Source organism: Gadus macrocephalus, chromosome 8, assembly GCF_031168955.1.
Source record: "Gadus macrocephalus chromosome 8, ASM3116895v1".
Taxonomy (NCBI): Eukaryota; Metazoa; Chordata; class Actinopteri; order Gadiformes; family Gadidae; genus Gadus; species Gadus macrocephalus.
This window is the reverse complement of record NC_082389.1, coordinates 1,113,333-1,130,872: the sequence shown is the minus strand read 5'-3', so window position 1 is coordinate 1,130,872 and position 17,540 is coordinate 1,113,333. Positions and strand designations below refer to the sequence as shown.

The following is a 17,540-nucleotide window of genomic DNA, read 5'->3' as shown; positions in this document are numbered from 1 at the left end:
GAATGTATGGATTGTAGGGTACTTCTACTTCTTCTACCAATCATAGCATCTGCATTAACTCGGTTTGCAGGGCCATCTAGAGGCCAAAAAACACACTAACACGACACATTTTGATCTATTAAATATATCATCGTCACTTAAATTACTCATTTGGATTCTGCTCTTTTAATGTCTCTGGGCACGGGTAGCAGACTAAAGGGTACAAAGGGCTCCTACATCAGAATGCATCATGGGACGTTTTGTTGGCTCATTACCCATTTTGAGAAGAGTCAAGAGAGTTGTAGTTCTGCAATGTCCTAAATCAATGAAAATACACTGTAACCTTCGCTAATTAAAGGGACACTGTGTAATATTTTAAGTAATTTATTACCTCAAATCAACGTATTCATTCATAAATAAGTCCTCATTGGTGTAAAATTATCTCTGCCAAAAATCTCACTTATCCTCCTGAGCGAAGAATAATTAATATGTAGTTACATAGGACGGGTAAGCTTCATGGAGGCTTCCATGTTCTTCCGGTCTATGAACTGCCGAGAGGGACAAAAAGCACTACGTGGTACAGGAAATGCAAACGCGTTTTCACTCTGAGCCAGCGTGAATGATGACTGAAATAATTCACTATCTTGCTCGAGGAGTAATTACTCAGACATCATTAGCTTACACTAATGATTCAATGCAGTTTGAAATTTGTTTGAAATAACGAACCTCATCATCACTCGAATGACTCGATGAGGTAGTATTGGATGTCATGACACAGCTTCTTGGCACATACTGCCCACCGTAGTTTTTGAACAAGCGAGCACTATTAGTTTGAATGCAATATACAATTGTACCACTAGATGGGAGTAATTTTTACACAGTGTCCCTTTAAAACCTTGTTTTTGCCAGGTCACGCATGAGAAATGGTGTGGCGTTTTTAAACCGAAAAAACGTCCCACCGTAATGACAAATCATTTCTCAATTCATTGCTAAACAATGACCAAATAAACAATAATACCAACACAACAACCAACTCAAATGCTTTCAAAAGGACGTGACATCACGGTGTTGGAGGGGTTCGGGGGTGCGACCACACATTCGCCTCAACGCACTCGTGAACCTGTTTTGGTTCTGCGTCAGGTTTTAGTGAGCGGACCAATCACAGCCCTCGCTGCTGCGTTGCCTCGACGCAAGGTTCCAATTTTTGAGAGGCGCACGTCCGGCCCTTGCGGTGGACGCTAGGAGGGACCCCACGGACGCAAGGGGTCCGTGACCCCCTTGAGTTGCGTCCACGTGGAACCACGATCAGCCCTTAACCCCTCGAGTGTCTCCACTCACCTGGGTGACCTTCTCCGTGACGTTGTGGGTCCGGTCCATCAGTTTACACGGGGCCAGGATGTCTCTCTCCCCAGAGTGCAGCGCCACGTACGAGTCCGTCTTGGGCTCCAGAAGGCTCTGGGTCAACTGCTGGACCTGCACAGCAAGCAGCCCCGGGTCACGGACCTGTGCGTGTGCGTGTGCGAGTGTGTGCGTGCGTGCGTGTGTGTGTGTGTGCGTGTGCGAGTGCGTGCGTGTGTGTGTGTGTGCAGCATCATCTAAGATTCTTCCACCAAATAAGGCTCTTTGCAACCATAGCAAAAGTGAATAAGGTTTCCTCAACTCCTCACCGCCAGTGGAAAACGTATACAATTATCTACCCGAACCTACCTTTTCCTACGTCATCGCTATTCAATTTCCTAAAAAGGTGCTTAAAAAGCTTTTTCTTATGTCATTCCACAGTACCTCTTATCCATCAATTCTTTCACAAAGCTACATTGACAGAGTGATTAGCAGCTAAATGTCAATATTTGGTGGCTCTCCCAAGTTATGTGTGTGTGTGTGTGTGTGTGTGTGTGTGTGTGTGTGTGTGTGTGTGTGTGTGTGTGTGTGTGTGTGTGTGTGTGTGTGTGTGTGTGCGTGCGCGTGCGTAAGTGTGTGTTTCACTTGTATGTAATCCGGCAGCTCACCAAATCCTGGTCAGATGTTCCAGCCGGCATTCTACTGGATCCAATACCTGATGAAGAGGAGGAGAGGAGAGGAGGAGGAGAGGAGAGGGGGGGAGAGGAGAGGAGGAGAGAAGAGGAGAGGAGAGGAGAGGAGGGGAGAGGAGGAGGAGAGGAGGGGAGGAGAGGAGAGGAGATGAGGAGAGGAGGAGGAGGAGAGGAGAGGAGGAGGAGAGGAGAGGAGGAGGGGAGGAGGAGAGAAGGAGAGGAGGAGGAGGAGGAGGAGGAGAGGAGAGGGGGGGAGAGGAGAGGAGAGGAGGAGCGGATAATAAATGAGCTCTGCTCTATGAAGCTGCAATCAGCAACTGCAGTTTCACCTGTGATTCAAATCAATGTGTTCAGATTGTGTGAACGGTTCTCATTCACTTGGATCTATAGCAACGGCCGATAGACAAGAAAGGGATTGCTGATTGCTTGAATGATAAAAGGTCTGGTTTCGGGGACTTCAGTATGGCAAGAATAGAGCATATAAAACCTCAAAGAGTACAACAATGAAATCTAAAAAATGAAAACTAAAGTCACCCATCCCATCCCTCATCATTTACAATGCCTTGTTCACCTTGTCATCACTTCATTATGGTTCAGGTGATCTTTACCGAATACTTCAGGAAAACCTAATCAACAGAATTGTTGGCTGCCTGTTATTTGGTTCTATTAGGAAATCAATCATCAGCAAATTAAATGAACGGCATTGAATAATTTTCTCTAAAGGAGATGGGATTGAATCAAAAAATAGAAACCACTGGAAGAGAAGGTGAGGGTTGGCCTCCTCGGGGAGCTGAAGGCCTCGTTACCCGTGCAGCTGTGTCTCATCTGCAGGCGGCGCTCACAGAAGCTCCGCCTCTTCTTCAGGTCGTCCACGGAGGAGGAGTGCTTCACGCTGGACGCCCCGTTCTCCGGCCTGCCGGCGGGGGGGCTGTCACCGAACGCACAGTCCTCCCCCCCCTCCTCCTCCGGCTCTCCTCTGCTGAACATGAGGAAATGGAGCGGAGAAAATGAATGAAGAAACGTTTCTTCCCTCCAGACCAAATTGCGATCATGGAACATTAGTATGTGTTTATACATATAAGCTGATAAGAGATGCCCTGATTGGTCAGAAATAAAGATCAGAAAATTTGGTGGACCCTTCATGCATTGTTCCTAGGGCATGGTTCTCTAACTATTTCTACGAATGTACCCCCGCCCCCCAAAATATTCTTTCCTACCAAGTAGGCTAGGAATACAATTATTTAGTCCTGCCCAAACTCCTTCAAGTGCCCCTCTGTCTACTTTGACCCCAAATGGAGAACCACTGTTATGGATCAGGCACGGCAATAATGAAGCACAACAACATCCACTTTAAAAACTCACTTTAAAACACAGAGTTTTAGTTTTACCCCATTTTCGTTTGTTTTCCCCGTTTTACTCGTTTCATCTCTACATCTTTAAATGTTCCCAGCCTGCGTCCATGTCCGCACTGTGCACTTGTTCTCTTTTTTCGTCCCTGTCTGCGTGCACTACGTCCATATTGCCAGCGTTATCTGATCATGTGTGTGACTGCTTTGACGCCTTTTATTGAGCACATGCACTTTATTTGTACAGGGTCCTCGGGTTCCTCTAAAGGCGCTTTTGAACCCAAATGTATTATTATTATTATCATCATCATCATCAGGGCGCCAACGAAGAGCTGCTCCTCCCTGCTCTGGACCGCCTCACCTCGCCGAGAAGCCGTAGAACCCTCGGGGCCCGGGCGCGGTCGGGGGGGCGGGGCGCGGCCCCCGGGGGTCCCGCCCCCCCGCCTGGCCCCGCCCCCCCCCCCAGGCCGCCTCCTCCTCCTGGTCCCAGAGCAGCAGGCCCGACGCCCCCTCCTGCAGCCGCCGGCTCTCGGGGAGGGACAGCAGCTTCTCCAGCACCACCGACTCGTGGCCCAGCGGGGGGAGGCGGGCCCCCAGCGCCGCCCCGCCCCCGGGGGGCCCCAGCGCTGCCCCGCCCCCGGGGGGCCCCGGCGCCGGGCTCTCCTCCGACTGGGGGCCCCCGCCGGAGCCCAGGGACCGCAGGAGGAGACGCAGGTGGCCCTTCCTCACTGGGGGGGAGGGGGAGAGGGGGGAGAGGGGGTAGGGAGAGAGAGGGGGGGGAGGGGGAGAGGGGGGAGGGGGGGATGGAGAGGGAGGGGGGGAGAGGGGGGAGGGAGAGGGAGAGAGAGAGGGGGAGAGGGGAGGGGAGGGAGAGGGGGGAGGGGGGGTAGGGAGAGAGAGGGGGGGGAGGGGGAGAGGGGGGAGGGGGGGATGGAGAGGGAGGGGGGAGAGGGGGGAGGGAGAGGGAGAGGGGGGAGGGAGAGAGAGAGAGAGGGGGGAAGAGAGAGAGAGAGGGGGGAGAGGGGAGGGGAGGGAGAGGGGGGAGGGAGAGGGGGGAGGGAGAGAGGGGAGGGAGAGGGAGTGAGAGAGAGGGGAGAGGGAGAGAGAGGGAGTGATAGGGGGGAGGGAGAGAGAGGGGGAGGGAGAGAGGGAGTGAGGGGAGGGAGAGAGAGAGGGGGAAGGGAGAGAGAGGGGGGGAGGGGGAGGGGGGATGGAGAGGGAGGGAGGGAGAGGGAGAGAGAGGGGGGGAAGAGAGAGAGAGGGGGGGGGAGGGAGAGAGAGGAGGGAGAGGGAGTGATAGGGGGGAGAGGGGGGGGAGAGGGAGTGAGAGGGGGGGAGAGGGAGTGAGAGGGGGGGAGAGAGAGAGGGGGGGGGGAGAGGGAGACAGACAGACAGACAGACAGACAGAGAAATGGACGACACGTACATTTTAGGAAGAAAAATCTATGCATAAATAGGAGCACAGTTATACTTTCTTAGACCAAACCCTTTCTGTGAAACCTGAGTGATTCTGAGTTCAGACACAGGAAGAATCCACCTTCAGTTTGCCCCCCCCCCCCTTAATTGAACCCTGGTGAGTGTGCGGGAGGCTCACCCTGGGCCAGCCAGGGGATGTGCAGCACGTTGTTCAGCTCTCTGGCCGGGGACGGGCTGGAGGGCTTCGGGTCGGTGGGGAGGTCAAAGTTCAGGATGAACATGATGACCAGGCCGTCCTCGTTCTTCACCGGGACGACGTCGATGGAGCACTGGAAGCACTCGCCTGCGGGAGGAACGGTCAGAGAGGAGGGGAACACGTTGGACCAGAGCGACTCATCCTGTGGAACACGTCCCCTGGTGGTACACGACGGGAGTGCAAGATGTATGGCAGTTTATCCTGGAAATAGACTATTTTACAATAATAGAACAAATTAATTTGATAATTGAAAATAATTATGTTATAAATATTGTTCAGTAATTTTTTTAATGTATGTTTTGCGTTGATTTGTGTTTGCTTAGTAAACAAACTGGGACCATAAGAATAGTTGCTGACTATTCTTTTGTCTGTTTCCCATCGGCCATGGCCTTCCTGCAGTCCTAATTGTGTAAAAATAAGGGCATAATAGGTTGCAAGTCGTTGACAATTTTTTCTTGGGACGCTGCTGCGTGCTATTTCGCCACTAGTTGGAGCCAGAGGGCAGCAGATCCTCACCCTGGCAGTAGGTCACACTTGGCATCGCACACAGACACTGGCTTCCAGCCTCCCCCTCACATACAACAAGCTCCCCGGTCCCTCGTTATCTCTCTGACCTCCTCCAGCCCTCCAGCCCCACCTGCCCCCCAGGCCAGGCGCCTTCCGTTCACCCACACAGACTCGGTGGCGTCCGCTCCCTGCCCCACAGAAAGGCAGGGTCCTGATGGAGGTTCATCCTCTAATACAGGTCTACGGACAAGGCCTCGGGTTTTTGTTTAGTAGCCTTGGAATTGGAAATTAAAGTGGCTCAAAATGATATTATTATTATTATAAGAAGATGAGTCTAAAAAAAGTCCTGGCTATTCTCATTGGTGGGCTGTGCCTAATGTGCCCAACACTACGTATGCGTTATCAGTATGTATTAATAAATAAAAACTGCCTAAGAGGATCATGAAATTGACCACCTAAAAACTATTAAGCAGTTATTACATAGAAGCTAACAACCTAAATCACACAACTAAATAAAGGGGTCAGTGTGTGTGTGTGTGTGTGTGTGTGTGTGTGTGTGTGTGTGTGTGTGTGTGTGTGTGTGTGTGTGTGTGTGTGTGTGTGTGTGTGTGTGTGGACAGGAGATATTGTGAGGGTTAGGTCATGGGGCCAGATGGATTAGCATGGTTACATGCTAACTAATTTATTGAACCCACGCAGTTACCTACTGGGCACCAGCTGTTACAATATGTACCATAATACTCTCTCTCCCTCTGTCACACACACTAACAGACACCCCCCACACACCCACACACACACAAAACACATAATAAATATTTGGTGCTTTTCCAATGTTATAATCCAAACTCAGTGGACTAACATTCAGAGATATTTACCACCTGTGCCCGCATGAAATGCTATTAGATAGATATTTCAATAAGTATTTAAATAGGCACAAACCTGGTAAACAGGTATACTAAGCCACGTAAAATGTCAATTTGTTTTTTCATAATAAATGGTATTACACATTTTAATGTATAACTCTACTTCTGGTACAGATAGCTGTGCCAACATCCTAAATTTAACTTCAACCTCAAATATTTCTTCAAACTGAGGCCTACTTTTGATCACACCTAAGCAAGTTGTCACACACTGTACGAAAAAACACTGAGACTGAGGGAACTATAAAAATACATCTATAAATATCTCTATTACTAGCATTGTCTTTTCTGTCGTTGCAGCTTCATCACCTATCTCACAGGAACCATTAAGTGTCTTACTATTTATTCATAGAAAATACTATTGGGGGCCATTGGAGATTGAACCAAGAACCATTCAGCTTGGAGGTGGGCAGCATAATATATTATCCTTCAAACAGATTGCCCAAACTGCAGATGTGCTAATAATAGAATAGAATATAAATTACTTTATTTTCTACTTTTAGCATGCAAAATGTAGACGATTTGTGCAAAAGTCTGCCATCAGAAAAAGGGTACAAAAATCAATGTACGATAAATTAAAATAACAATTAAACACAACACAACCAGAGAGGACACCTTAAAGTACGTAAACATTCAAAATAAATAAAAGCTACGTTACATTTAACAGTTTGACACTGTCACAACGAGAATCCTGATTCTGAAACGTGTCCACAGAGATTCTGAGTCAGAAAGGGGGCCGGGACTAAGAACAGCCAAGCTCCTGTACCTCCTTACTGTCCTCCAATCAGCTGCCAGCGTTAGGAGCGGGTCAATGGATAGCCCCGCCCACAAAGGATACAGACCAGAGTTCCGAAGAATCATGAGTGTGCGTGTGCGTGCATGTGTGTTATAGAGAGATGAGAATGCATACATGTTCAGGTCAGAGTGTGACAGTGAGTCAATTCTGCCGGACTGAAGAGAGGAAGATAGATGGAAAGTGAGGCAGGCTATGTGTAAGTATGTGCCGATGGTATGAGCTTGTGTGTCTTTCTGTGTGTGCGTAGTGGGTGTGCTTACGTGTCTGTCTGTGTATGCGTGTGCGGGTGTTTGAGTGAGTGACTGAATGCTAAGGTCAACGTGAAGGATGGCAGCTGTCTCCTCTGGGACAATGACAGAATTAGGATCAACACTCCTGATTGGAACATAAGTACCGCATCAGTCAAAAGAAAGGGATAAAGCCAGGGATTAGCTCACGGCACCACCAGAAATGATGAAGGGAATATCGCTTATGATGACCCTTCCCCGGCCATCTCTCCATTGCTATGTTTCTATGTTCCATGTTCTGCTTTTTTAGAAACCCCTACCTAGCTTTCACCACTTCTGTCTTGTACTTCTTGGAGCAGAATTGTTTCTGGTATAAAGAAAAACGTTATTAATTTATAATCACAAGTACAAGCGTTATCAACGACCTTCAGTGCATATCAGGTCTGAACATAAAATGGATTTATTAAGCTGAAATTCTGTTGAGCTGAAAGGGACCACGATCCACAGTTACGCGAGTACTTGGGTCATTTCAAACGTCCGATACAGCTTTGGAAGTCAAGAAAGTCCAATGTAGTTTTGTTGCGTTGTCTGTTCCTCTTGATCATACTGCGCTCAGTGAGAGATATGGGGCTAAAAGCCTTCTGAGAGGGACTGCTATAGTACAGGTGTACCCTTTTGTGCTAATGTCACATGACTGTCGATTGCAGTCCATTAGCAAAACGTGTTTGTTTTTCGTCTAATAATCGATCGGTTTACAAAGCAGCTGTACCCAAGACTCCCAAGATTAATTTAAACACACACACACACACACACACACACACACACACACACACACACACACACACACACACACACACACACACACACACACACACACACACACACACACACACACACACAAGAGGATAATTTGCTTTGACCTACGTAGATCTCCACCATTAACTTCGGACACTGGAGCGGTATTGATTCGATGTGCATAAAGAAAACCCTGAACCAATCCCAAAAGGATTTAGGGTCGAAAACAATCCCGAAGACGGATGTCATGACGTCAACCAACCTGATCGCACTTTTTAATTTGAAAATTTAATTTGACCTGGATGTCCTCTTAAGCCCCTTTGGCCTTTGTGAGTATATCAGTGGTATTTAATACAAACATTGGAACAGAGAATGAATCAGAGGCAATATGATATAGAACTTCATCAGAACTACATGTGCAAAGCATTTTGTCTGCCAATCAATAGAACACATATGATTCAACATAATTCACCCAATATTGGCTGTTTTAGCTTCACTATCGTATTTCATTATTGGTTGATCAACTGCCGACGAACTTCAGATTCTAATTTAATTAGAATTTAAAGAAAAACTATTTTTAATGTTGAACCATTTGGTATTTGTTAAGCACGTTAACAGCTTGAAGAGAGGGTATGGATTGAAGAAGCTGGATTGGATGAAACTAAATTCCTAACGACTCCCGGAGGAGTCTCCGTTAATTTATAATGAACGGATCCATATAAGGAGGAACTCATTGGATCAAGAAGCGTGTTTCTCTCTCCCCTGAGCTTCGGATTCTGTGGCTATAGAACTGTAGTACTGACTGCATGCGGGGCAGAATTATGGCTCTTCCTTAATTGCTCTTCCTTTCCCCATGTGTGTGTTGAGCACAGTGTTGACCCCAACGATGTAATAAACAGATGCCCTCCTTAATATCATCCCCTTGCTCTTGGTTCATTGAACGCTACTCTGTTTATGAAACCAGAAGAGGGGGGGGGGGGGGGGGGGGAGAGAGAGAGAGAGAGAGAGAGAGAGAGAGAGAGAGAGAGAGAGAGAGAGAGAGAGAGAGAGAGAGAATAATACAGAAACAGAAGTAGATTAGCCAAATTAGGAGTAGAGGTCAATGGTTAACCAATGTGTGTGTACTTTGGGCGCTGCCAAAACATCTGCGCATGCTCCTGTGAGATATGACTAACGAGAAGACAACATGGCCTGGATTTAATGTTCTCTATTAATGGGTTTGAAGGATATAATACGGGTTCCCTTAGGTCCACTTGCAATTATAGTCATTATTGCTCCCTCTCTGTCTCTCTCTCTTCTCTGTGTCTCTTGGTCTCTCTTTCTCATCTTCTTCTTTTTCGTGCAAGCAGCCCGGGGCAGAATAACACTTTTGGTCGTTCAAGTTTAACACATGTCGGGCGAGTCAGTCTTGCAAGCAACCATCACTTTGTTGAGTATGTGGAATAATAAGAGAGATTAAATTGGTATTGGTCATTGGCCACATGTTTGCGATGTCTTGGTGACAGGAGTTTTCCGCCTTGTTACGGCAGTGAGGTTTTTGATCAATTTACTTTTGAACCATTGGCATTAACTTTACATGCTACGAATTGTTTGCAATATTGAGCTCCAGCAGGTTGATGAGGTCCTTAGAATGACTGCACAACCTCTGCAGGAGCAACATAAAGCAGGTGGCTGCAGCCTGTACGACCCTTTTGGGGGTTGTTTCAAAAGGTGAAGTGTGACTGAGGTATCCCTTTGGATCCATTACTTACTATACCACAAGCAGCTATATGAGAGGAAAATGGACTGTTGCCCTGCGCCTGGTCCTTGATTGGACCGACATTGACTGTTACAAAACAGTTGCCAATTGACATGATGGATGCCGGCCATTTTGATGGCCCTTTTGAATTATTGAGTGGGCCTGGAATGAGATATGAGACCGACTGAGAAGGCCGGCATCCCGTCCGCTTTCACAACATGGACACATGCATCTCCAAACAAGTTCCTTGATTTTTTCTTCTTGTTGATTAACTTCTTAACTTGATTTGCTGCACGCGTCCTGAAAGCAGGAAAAAAATATTTCCCGTCGCAGGAGCCCAAGAGATAAGACAACTAGTGTCACAAAACAACAATGCTGATGATAATCCCAGAAGGCCCCAGGTAGTAATATGCCAGGCATCAGATATTACCTTTGCCAAATAAATATTATTTTTAATTTTCAGAAAGTGCCCCCTCAGCTGCCTCTGCCTCGCTGAAGTGGTTATTGTAGTTATTATTGTATATTATTATTGGGGTTATTGTAGGGGAGAATAATAACCCGGCATTTTCACCTTTTGACCTTTCTCATTCTGTTTCATTCTCTCTTGTCTCCAGGCAAGGGCAATAAGCACAGACAAAGAAAGAAAAAGTAATATATAAAAAAAGTGTAAAATGAGAAATATAAAATGTAGTCAGTCAATAGTTGATTGAATAGAAAGCCTATTGCATACTATAAGAGAGAGAGAGAGAGAGAGAGAGAGAGAGAGAGAGAGAGAGAGAGAGAGAGAGAGAGAGAGAGAGAGAGAGAGAGGAAATCAATTGTTTGTGGGGAATCCAAACAAAGTGGCCGCAGAGTCCCTGAGTGATGCTCCATCGGTATAGGATGGATCTAGACAATGATGTTTATGGTTAATCAATATCCGCAGCTATATGAGCATGCACACCAGTAGCTTTTAATGGCAAGTTGTATCACTAAGTGATTTGGATAAATCACAGAGTCTCCTTGTAGCTCTTGGTTTTCCCTTTCTACATTTTCAGACATTTTACCAACCAGTGCTTACTGATGAAACGCCCTTGCAAATATCTATTTTGGTATAAAACTACTTTCTGTATGTTCTTGTGAATATTTAAAAAATGCACATTGAACTGTTTATTTACATGCATTTAAAAAAAAAGTGTATTTGATGCTACAAAAAGTTGTTTTAAAAAGAAATGGGGTTTCTTTCAGAGCCGTGAGACCTCTCCCTGATGACATCGCTGTGGTTGGAGCGTGACTTCAGAGACCCGCGCTCCCTATATACGCAGCCCTCAGGAATACGTTTTGGAATTGATCTGCATTTTTAATCAGGCTGTACTCCGAGAACCTCTATTATTAACAGCATTGACATGGTGCGAAAAGGTCCTCGAGACACTGCCCTGTGTGTAGAAGGACACCGCGTTTGTTCCTTGAAAGTCAACTAATAGCTGCACTTTTGCGGAGGAAGGAGAAAGAGAGAAGCAGAATACTCTGCAGACATTGGGGGACAGGCTGTAAATGTTGCATCAGAGGCCTTCTATTTCCGTCGTCGTAACTTCACAGACTAAGGCCCAATCCCATTTCTACCCCTTACCCCTTCCCCTTACCCCTCCCCCTTGTTTTGAAGGGGAGGCCCAATCCCATTTCTACCCCTTCCCCTTACCCCTCCCCCTTGTTTTGAAGGGGAGGCCCAATCCCATTTCTACCCCTTACCCCTTCCCCTTACCCCTTCAAAACAAGGGGGAGGGGTAAGGGGAGGGGGTAAGGGGTAGAAATGGGATTGGGCCTAAAATACCCCTCAAAGAGTGTCCCTTTGACTTCAAAGGATGAGCCCCACTGAGCCTGAGGGAGCCATGTACCGGAGGCTGAGGGCCGGGCGGGGGTCCAGTTCTGCCCCTGTCCCATGGGAACACCTTCTTCCCCCTCGCATTGCTTTATGGCGCAGCAGAAGTACCCAACTTGAGAGAAACTGCAGTGCTCATAGATACTGCTCATTAAAGGAAAACCAAACCGTAAGAGAACTTGAGATTACAAATGACTTGTTACATAGTAACTGGATTGAACTTGGTCCAAATCTAAACTGCAAATTCGCAGTTTACATAAAGTAGGATAAGATGTTGATATGGACTGGCTGTTTTTAACATTCCTAATAATATTTTCCCTCATATTCAAAAGCTAGTAGTAGTGACGGGCTGCTTGAACGGGTCGCCCGGTAACATGCTGGCTGCGGTTTACTAGTGCGGGAAATGGCCCAGATTTGAGCTTGTCTGCCATCAGACTGTAGATAATGATGTTAAGTCTGATATGTGAGTCTACTGCTGCCTTATCATCATTTCTCTCTCACAGACCCAATCACTCACTCATCTAACACACACACACACACACACACACACACACGCACACACACACACACACACACACACACACACACACACACACACACACACACACACACACACACACACTAGCGCAGAGCTCGTGCAAATCTCCTTGCCATTGACGTACATGACAGCTGACTTAATCAACATTGAAACACGAGATGAGATCTGAAGTCACACACAAGCTCATGCCTGTCTGTGACTTTGTGCACATGTATAGGCGGTGTGCACTGTGGAAAATGGTAAACTCTTAAAACAAAGCCAGGCTTTTTTAGGCTTTTGTTTGCAACCGAAGGATGTGCTTGAGTGATCTGTTATGAGTGTGTGTACGTGTATGTGAATCTGTGTGTGTGGTTTTGTGAATCTGTGTGTGTTTGTGTGGTTGTGTGAATCTGTGTGTGCGCGTGTGTGCGTGCGTGCGTTCGTGCGTGCGTGTGTGTTTCTCCTAAGCCCCTTTGAGTGCTTGTTGGTAATACACTGGACTCACTCGCAGCACAGAGTATAATAGAATATCTTTTACGTATGAGTTTAAATGAGTCTGTGTCAATGTCTCCAACCTTGTCTCCAACTCTCTCCTGAGAACTTACTGTACTTCATGCAAACTATTCATCTTGAGTCATCTTGATTTCAAGGCATCATTCGGTATCAATATGAATGCAGCTTTTTGACTCACAGCCAAGTTCCTCTCTCATGTTAATTATAGCCGTTTAGTACTTTGTGATGAGATATAGTTGAGTAGTGTGGCGATACATCGTTTCTTTGGTCTTTTTGGACGTGAAACACATTGGTTTCAAAATAAGTGATATTGCTATCTCAAGGTAGCACTATATCTATAAGCATATATATCAATACAAGTATATATATATGTATGAAAGTGTGTGTGTGTGTGTGTGTGTGTGTGTGTGTGTGTGTGTGTGTGTGTGTGTGTGTGTGTGTGGTGTGTGTGTGTGTGTGTGTGAAACTTTGATTGTTTTCCCGCATCATCCAGTAAGGTCAGCAGTCCCCTGAACAGGTAGTGTGTGCGTGTGCGTGTGCGTGTGCGTGTGTGCATGTGTGTGTGTGATGCATGAAGCCACTATGATTCACACACTGCCAGGAGCTAAGATTCTTTATAGTAGTATAGTTGCCGAGATTGTGAGTGTTTGCGTTTGAGTTGTGGGCCAATTACACGCATACAGAATCCTGCCTCAGGCAACGTCAACGGTCGAGAATCCACTATGAAGCAAAAGAAAGTTAAACACTCCGTTTACCCAGATTTGAGTTTGACTGCCAACACATACACATGTGTAGGTATGTGTTAATGCGTATGACTGCATTAACTAATGTTAATGGATGGTTCATTATTGTACCCTTAATAAGGTGTCGCTGTCAAGAATGACTTATCTTGACAGTGACAAGTCAAGAATGACTTAAGGAGAACCCAACCACCTGACCGTGTCTTTAAAAAACTCCTTCAGGTTATGCTCATTCTGGGGCCGCGCTGTCACGGCCCTTTGTTTCACTTTGCAATTAGCAGAGTAAAAGTGCGTCACGTCAGCGCTTAAATCAGCAGCTACCAGCGGTCCACCATATAATCCAATCAGTAGTCGCGCCTTTAATAGCATGTGTTGAACACAGAGCGGGTCGCCGTACACAAACCAATGTACAGGTGGGGTTAATGTGGGGTTTTCATTTCAAACAACCCCACACACACACACACTCACACACACACACACACACACACACACAGACAATGGACCCGGTGGTGGTGAACGGCTGCGCTGCTGCCTCACCCTCCTTGGTGTAGAGGATCATCTCCACCTTCCTCTCCTCGGCCCCCAGCAGCGCCTTGGCCATCTGGGCCATGGCGGGCCTCCGGGTACCTGGGCCGTACAGGAAGCTGCAGGTGCACGACTTCTGCATGACCTCGCCGCGCGTGTACCCGCACATGCTGCAGAAGGCGTCGTTGCAGAAGATGATGGCGCAGTTCTCCACCCGCGCGTTGGCGATGATGAACTTCCTGTCTTGGGAGAGGAGGCGGAGTTTGTGTTCATCATGCAGGGTGGCTTGGTGAAAGAGGGGGGTTTGGGGACGGGGACGGGGACGGGGACGGGGACGGGGACGGGGACGTAAAGGGAGTGTAAGACCGACAGGTACAACGGGACGACAGCAGGAGTGAGGAAAGGGAGATTGTTCAATGGGAATCCGCCATTTGCTCCTCATTATGTTATCAAGGATTATCAAGGTGTGCAGGGAATTTCTAAATAGTTTTTTGATTTCCGTCAAGACGATTTAATGGGCAGTCTATTTTCCCAAGGCGGTGACCGATAACCGTACACTGACATTATGGCACCGATGACATTGAGGAGGTACAGACCAAAAGAAAAATTGAGGGAGGGCCCGATTAACAGATGGATATTATGTTTTGACGTCTCCCAGACAACATAGATCCATTCATAGATCTATCAAGATAGATATATAGATATAGACATGGATTTAGAAATGTTCACTTGGTCCCAAAATTTGAGCAAAAGACTTTTAAAGTTAATTAAAATCACGAACAAGCAGAAGACCTCAAATGGTTTAATCCAAAGAAGCTTTGAGATGCCAAGGATCCGCATTCAACCGCTCTCCTTCTCAGCCTCGCCTCCTCCCGCGTGTTCATAGGGTGAACACAAAACACCACACGACGTATGTATGTACAACAGACCCTTTTCACAGAGGTGTCATCACAGGACAAACAGAGGTGTCGCTTATAATACTTGCCTAATATTGGTATTTTCCTGTTACATACCAGGGCGCGGGAAGTAGACTTATCTTCACTCGTTTAGTCTACTTCCCCTGCCCCGCTTTGAAAAGGATCAGACCCATAATTAATGTTATGAGCTACACCTGGGTGGTTTTTCCTACGGTTGATTGTAGGGTCATTCATTGGTACATTCTATACTCAACCTGCCGTATACATCTACGAAACTTGTGGTTCTTTCGTTCAAACTAATTCCTTGCCTTTTGAGTTGAATAAAAAGGTTAATTGAAGATCAATAGGCCGATTTGATGATGAAGGTGGGATACATTGCTTTCACTTTAGATTATTATTATAAAAACCAACATTCCAATCCAAGTTTGTTGTTCATTTATTATGATTAGTGCGTTGCCATTACAGTAGGATAATAGTCTCAGGAAAGTTAAATATTAGAGAGCAAATAGTCGTAGCGCACTAGAAGGAGACCTATAGCAGCACACACTTTTTTTTTTTTTTTAAAGTCAAAAGTGAAGGCAACAGAATTTAAATGGATTAACGTTACGGCCACGGACAGTATGAGGCAATCGTGTCCAAACACATTGTTATGCTATGGAAATATATCGAATATAATATTATATAGACAGCCAACATTAAACCACCTACTTTGTCCTTCGAATTTACGGATCACGGGCATGTTCTCTGTTGAGTGCCCGTGATCGTGCAGCTATAAACGTCCTTGCAGCAATATTTAAAGAAAGCCTTTTGCGATGAAAGCGCAGAAAGCCCAGCGACAGTGAGAAAGTGTGCATTTCTATAATGCGGGTTTAAACATTATTCCCACTTCTCTTTGGTTTTGGGTTGCTGTGTTTGATGACCCATGATAACCAAGTTCCCTTCACATCCATGGATAATTCAGTTCCCATCTTATGTCTCGTCCGGTGAGCCTACCATCGGGGCTTTGCTATTATGAGGTTGAGAGTCTGAGAGGCTGTAGGAGTGGGAAACATTGAATGGGAATCCACGTTAAGAATTCTCTCTCTCTCTCTCTCTCTCTCCTCTCTCTCTCTCTCTCTCTCTCTCTCTCTCTCTCTCTCTCTCTCTCTCTCTCTCTCTCTCTCTCTCTCTCTCTCTCTCTCTCTCTCTCTCTCTCTCTCTCTCTCTCTCTCTCTCTCTTCAATTCAATTAAAAAAAGCTTTATTGGCATGAAAAATATACATTTGCATTGCCAAAGCAGGTGAACAATAAAATAAACAGCATTATAAAAGTAAAAAGGTAAGGTATATATTATAATAATAATAATAATAAGTATGAACCGTTAAATACAAAATATCTATACATATCAAATGTTATACTAAATGTACTTTAAAAAGTAAAATGTGCGATATTATAAAAATTACACAAATTACAGTATCTCGTATAAACAGATATGTTAAAGATACACTCTAAATTCACAGTATTTACATTACGGAGGATTAGTGCAATTATTGTGTGCAGAGTGAGTCCAGGGGGATGAGTCTATGGGGAGTTTGAGGTCCTCCTCTCATCACAACAGGTGACGAATCTTGCTGCTGCGTTCGCACATTGTTGTATTTCTCCCAACAGGTATGGCAGTTTGTGAGCTTCTGGGGTGTCTTTGAAGTCCTTGCTTGCCTTCGTAATCCGCCAGGCTGTGTTCGCTGAGTCTGTATCTGGTCAAGGATTTCCTCAGTTTTGGGTCGGTCACGGTGGTCAGGTTTCTGCCACGGTGTAGTCTCTGTTAAGGGACAAATAGCATGCCAATTTACTCTGGTTTTTGGTGGACTCTTTCCAATGTGCTAAATACTTTTCCTTTTGTTTCTTACAATTTGTTTTAGCCTGATGTGTTTGTTGTTGTGAGTTGGACAGATTCCCAGGACAAACTGGCTAAGGGGACACTTTTCTGGGTGTTACTCTCTGTGGGTAAGAACCTTGTTGTGGAGTGTGTTGCTGTCGCTTTCCTTAAGGTCTCTCTCTCTCTCTCTCTCTCTCTCTCTCTCTCTCTCTCTCTCTCTCTCTCTCTCTCTCATTGCACATAGCGCAGTGTGCAATGTGAAAATAGGCCTACCTGTATGTCTCATGATGTATATGACCTACCACATGACCTGTGAAAATGGCTTATAAGTAATTGGACAGTCAGTGTTGGGAAGGTTACTTTTAAAATGTATCCAGTTACAGAATACAGAATACATGCCCAGAAATGTAATATGTAACGCATTCCGTTTCATCACTCAATCTGAGTATTGGATTCTGAATACTTGGATTACTTCCACATTGAATTGCATTTTGTAAGTGTAGGAATGCGGCATCAAATCCTGCTTACTAAACAGGCCTATTCTGGTGTGTCCTTCTGTTCAAACTGGCTGAATGTGTTAGGCCCAAGTCTCCCTGAAAGTGAAC

General features: G+C 45.9%; 1 protein-coding gene across 1 annotated transcript; it reads right to left on the bottom strand.

Annotated features, from left to right (window-relative positions):
• Positions 1-1,062: 1,062 nt before the first annotated feature.
• LOC132462540 (potassium voltage-gated channel subfamily H member 2-like) lies at positions 1,063-15,819 on the bottom strand. The gene is made up of 7 exons (XM_060058096.1): positions 15,789-15,819; positions 14,176-14,406; positions 4,950-5,114; positions 3,717-4,083; positions 2,816-2,985; positions 1,986-2,032; positions 1,063-1,452 (listed from the first exon to the last, which is right to left on the bottom strand). The coding sequence occupies exons 1-7, from the start codon at positions 15,817-15,819 to the stop codon at positions 1,285-1,287; spliced, it is 1,179 nt and encodes a 392-aa protein (XP_059914079.1). The 3' UTR covers positions 1,063-1,284.
• Positions 15,820-17,540: the final 1,721 nt, after the last annotated feature.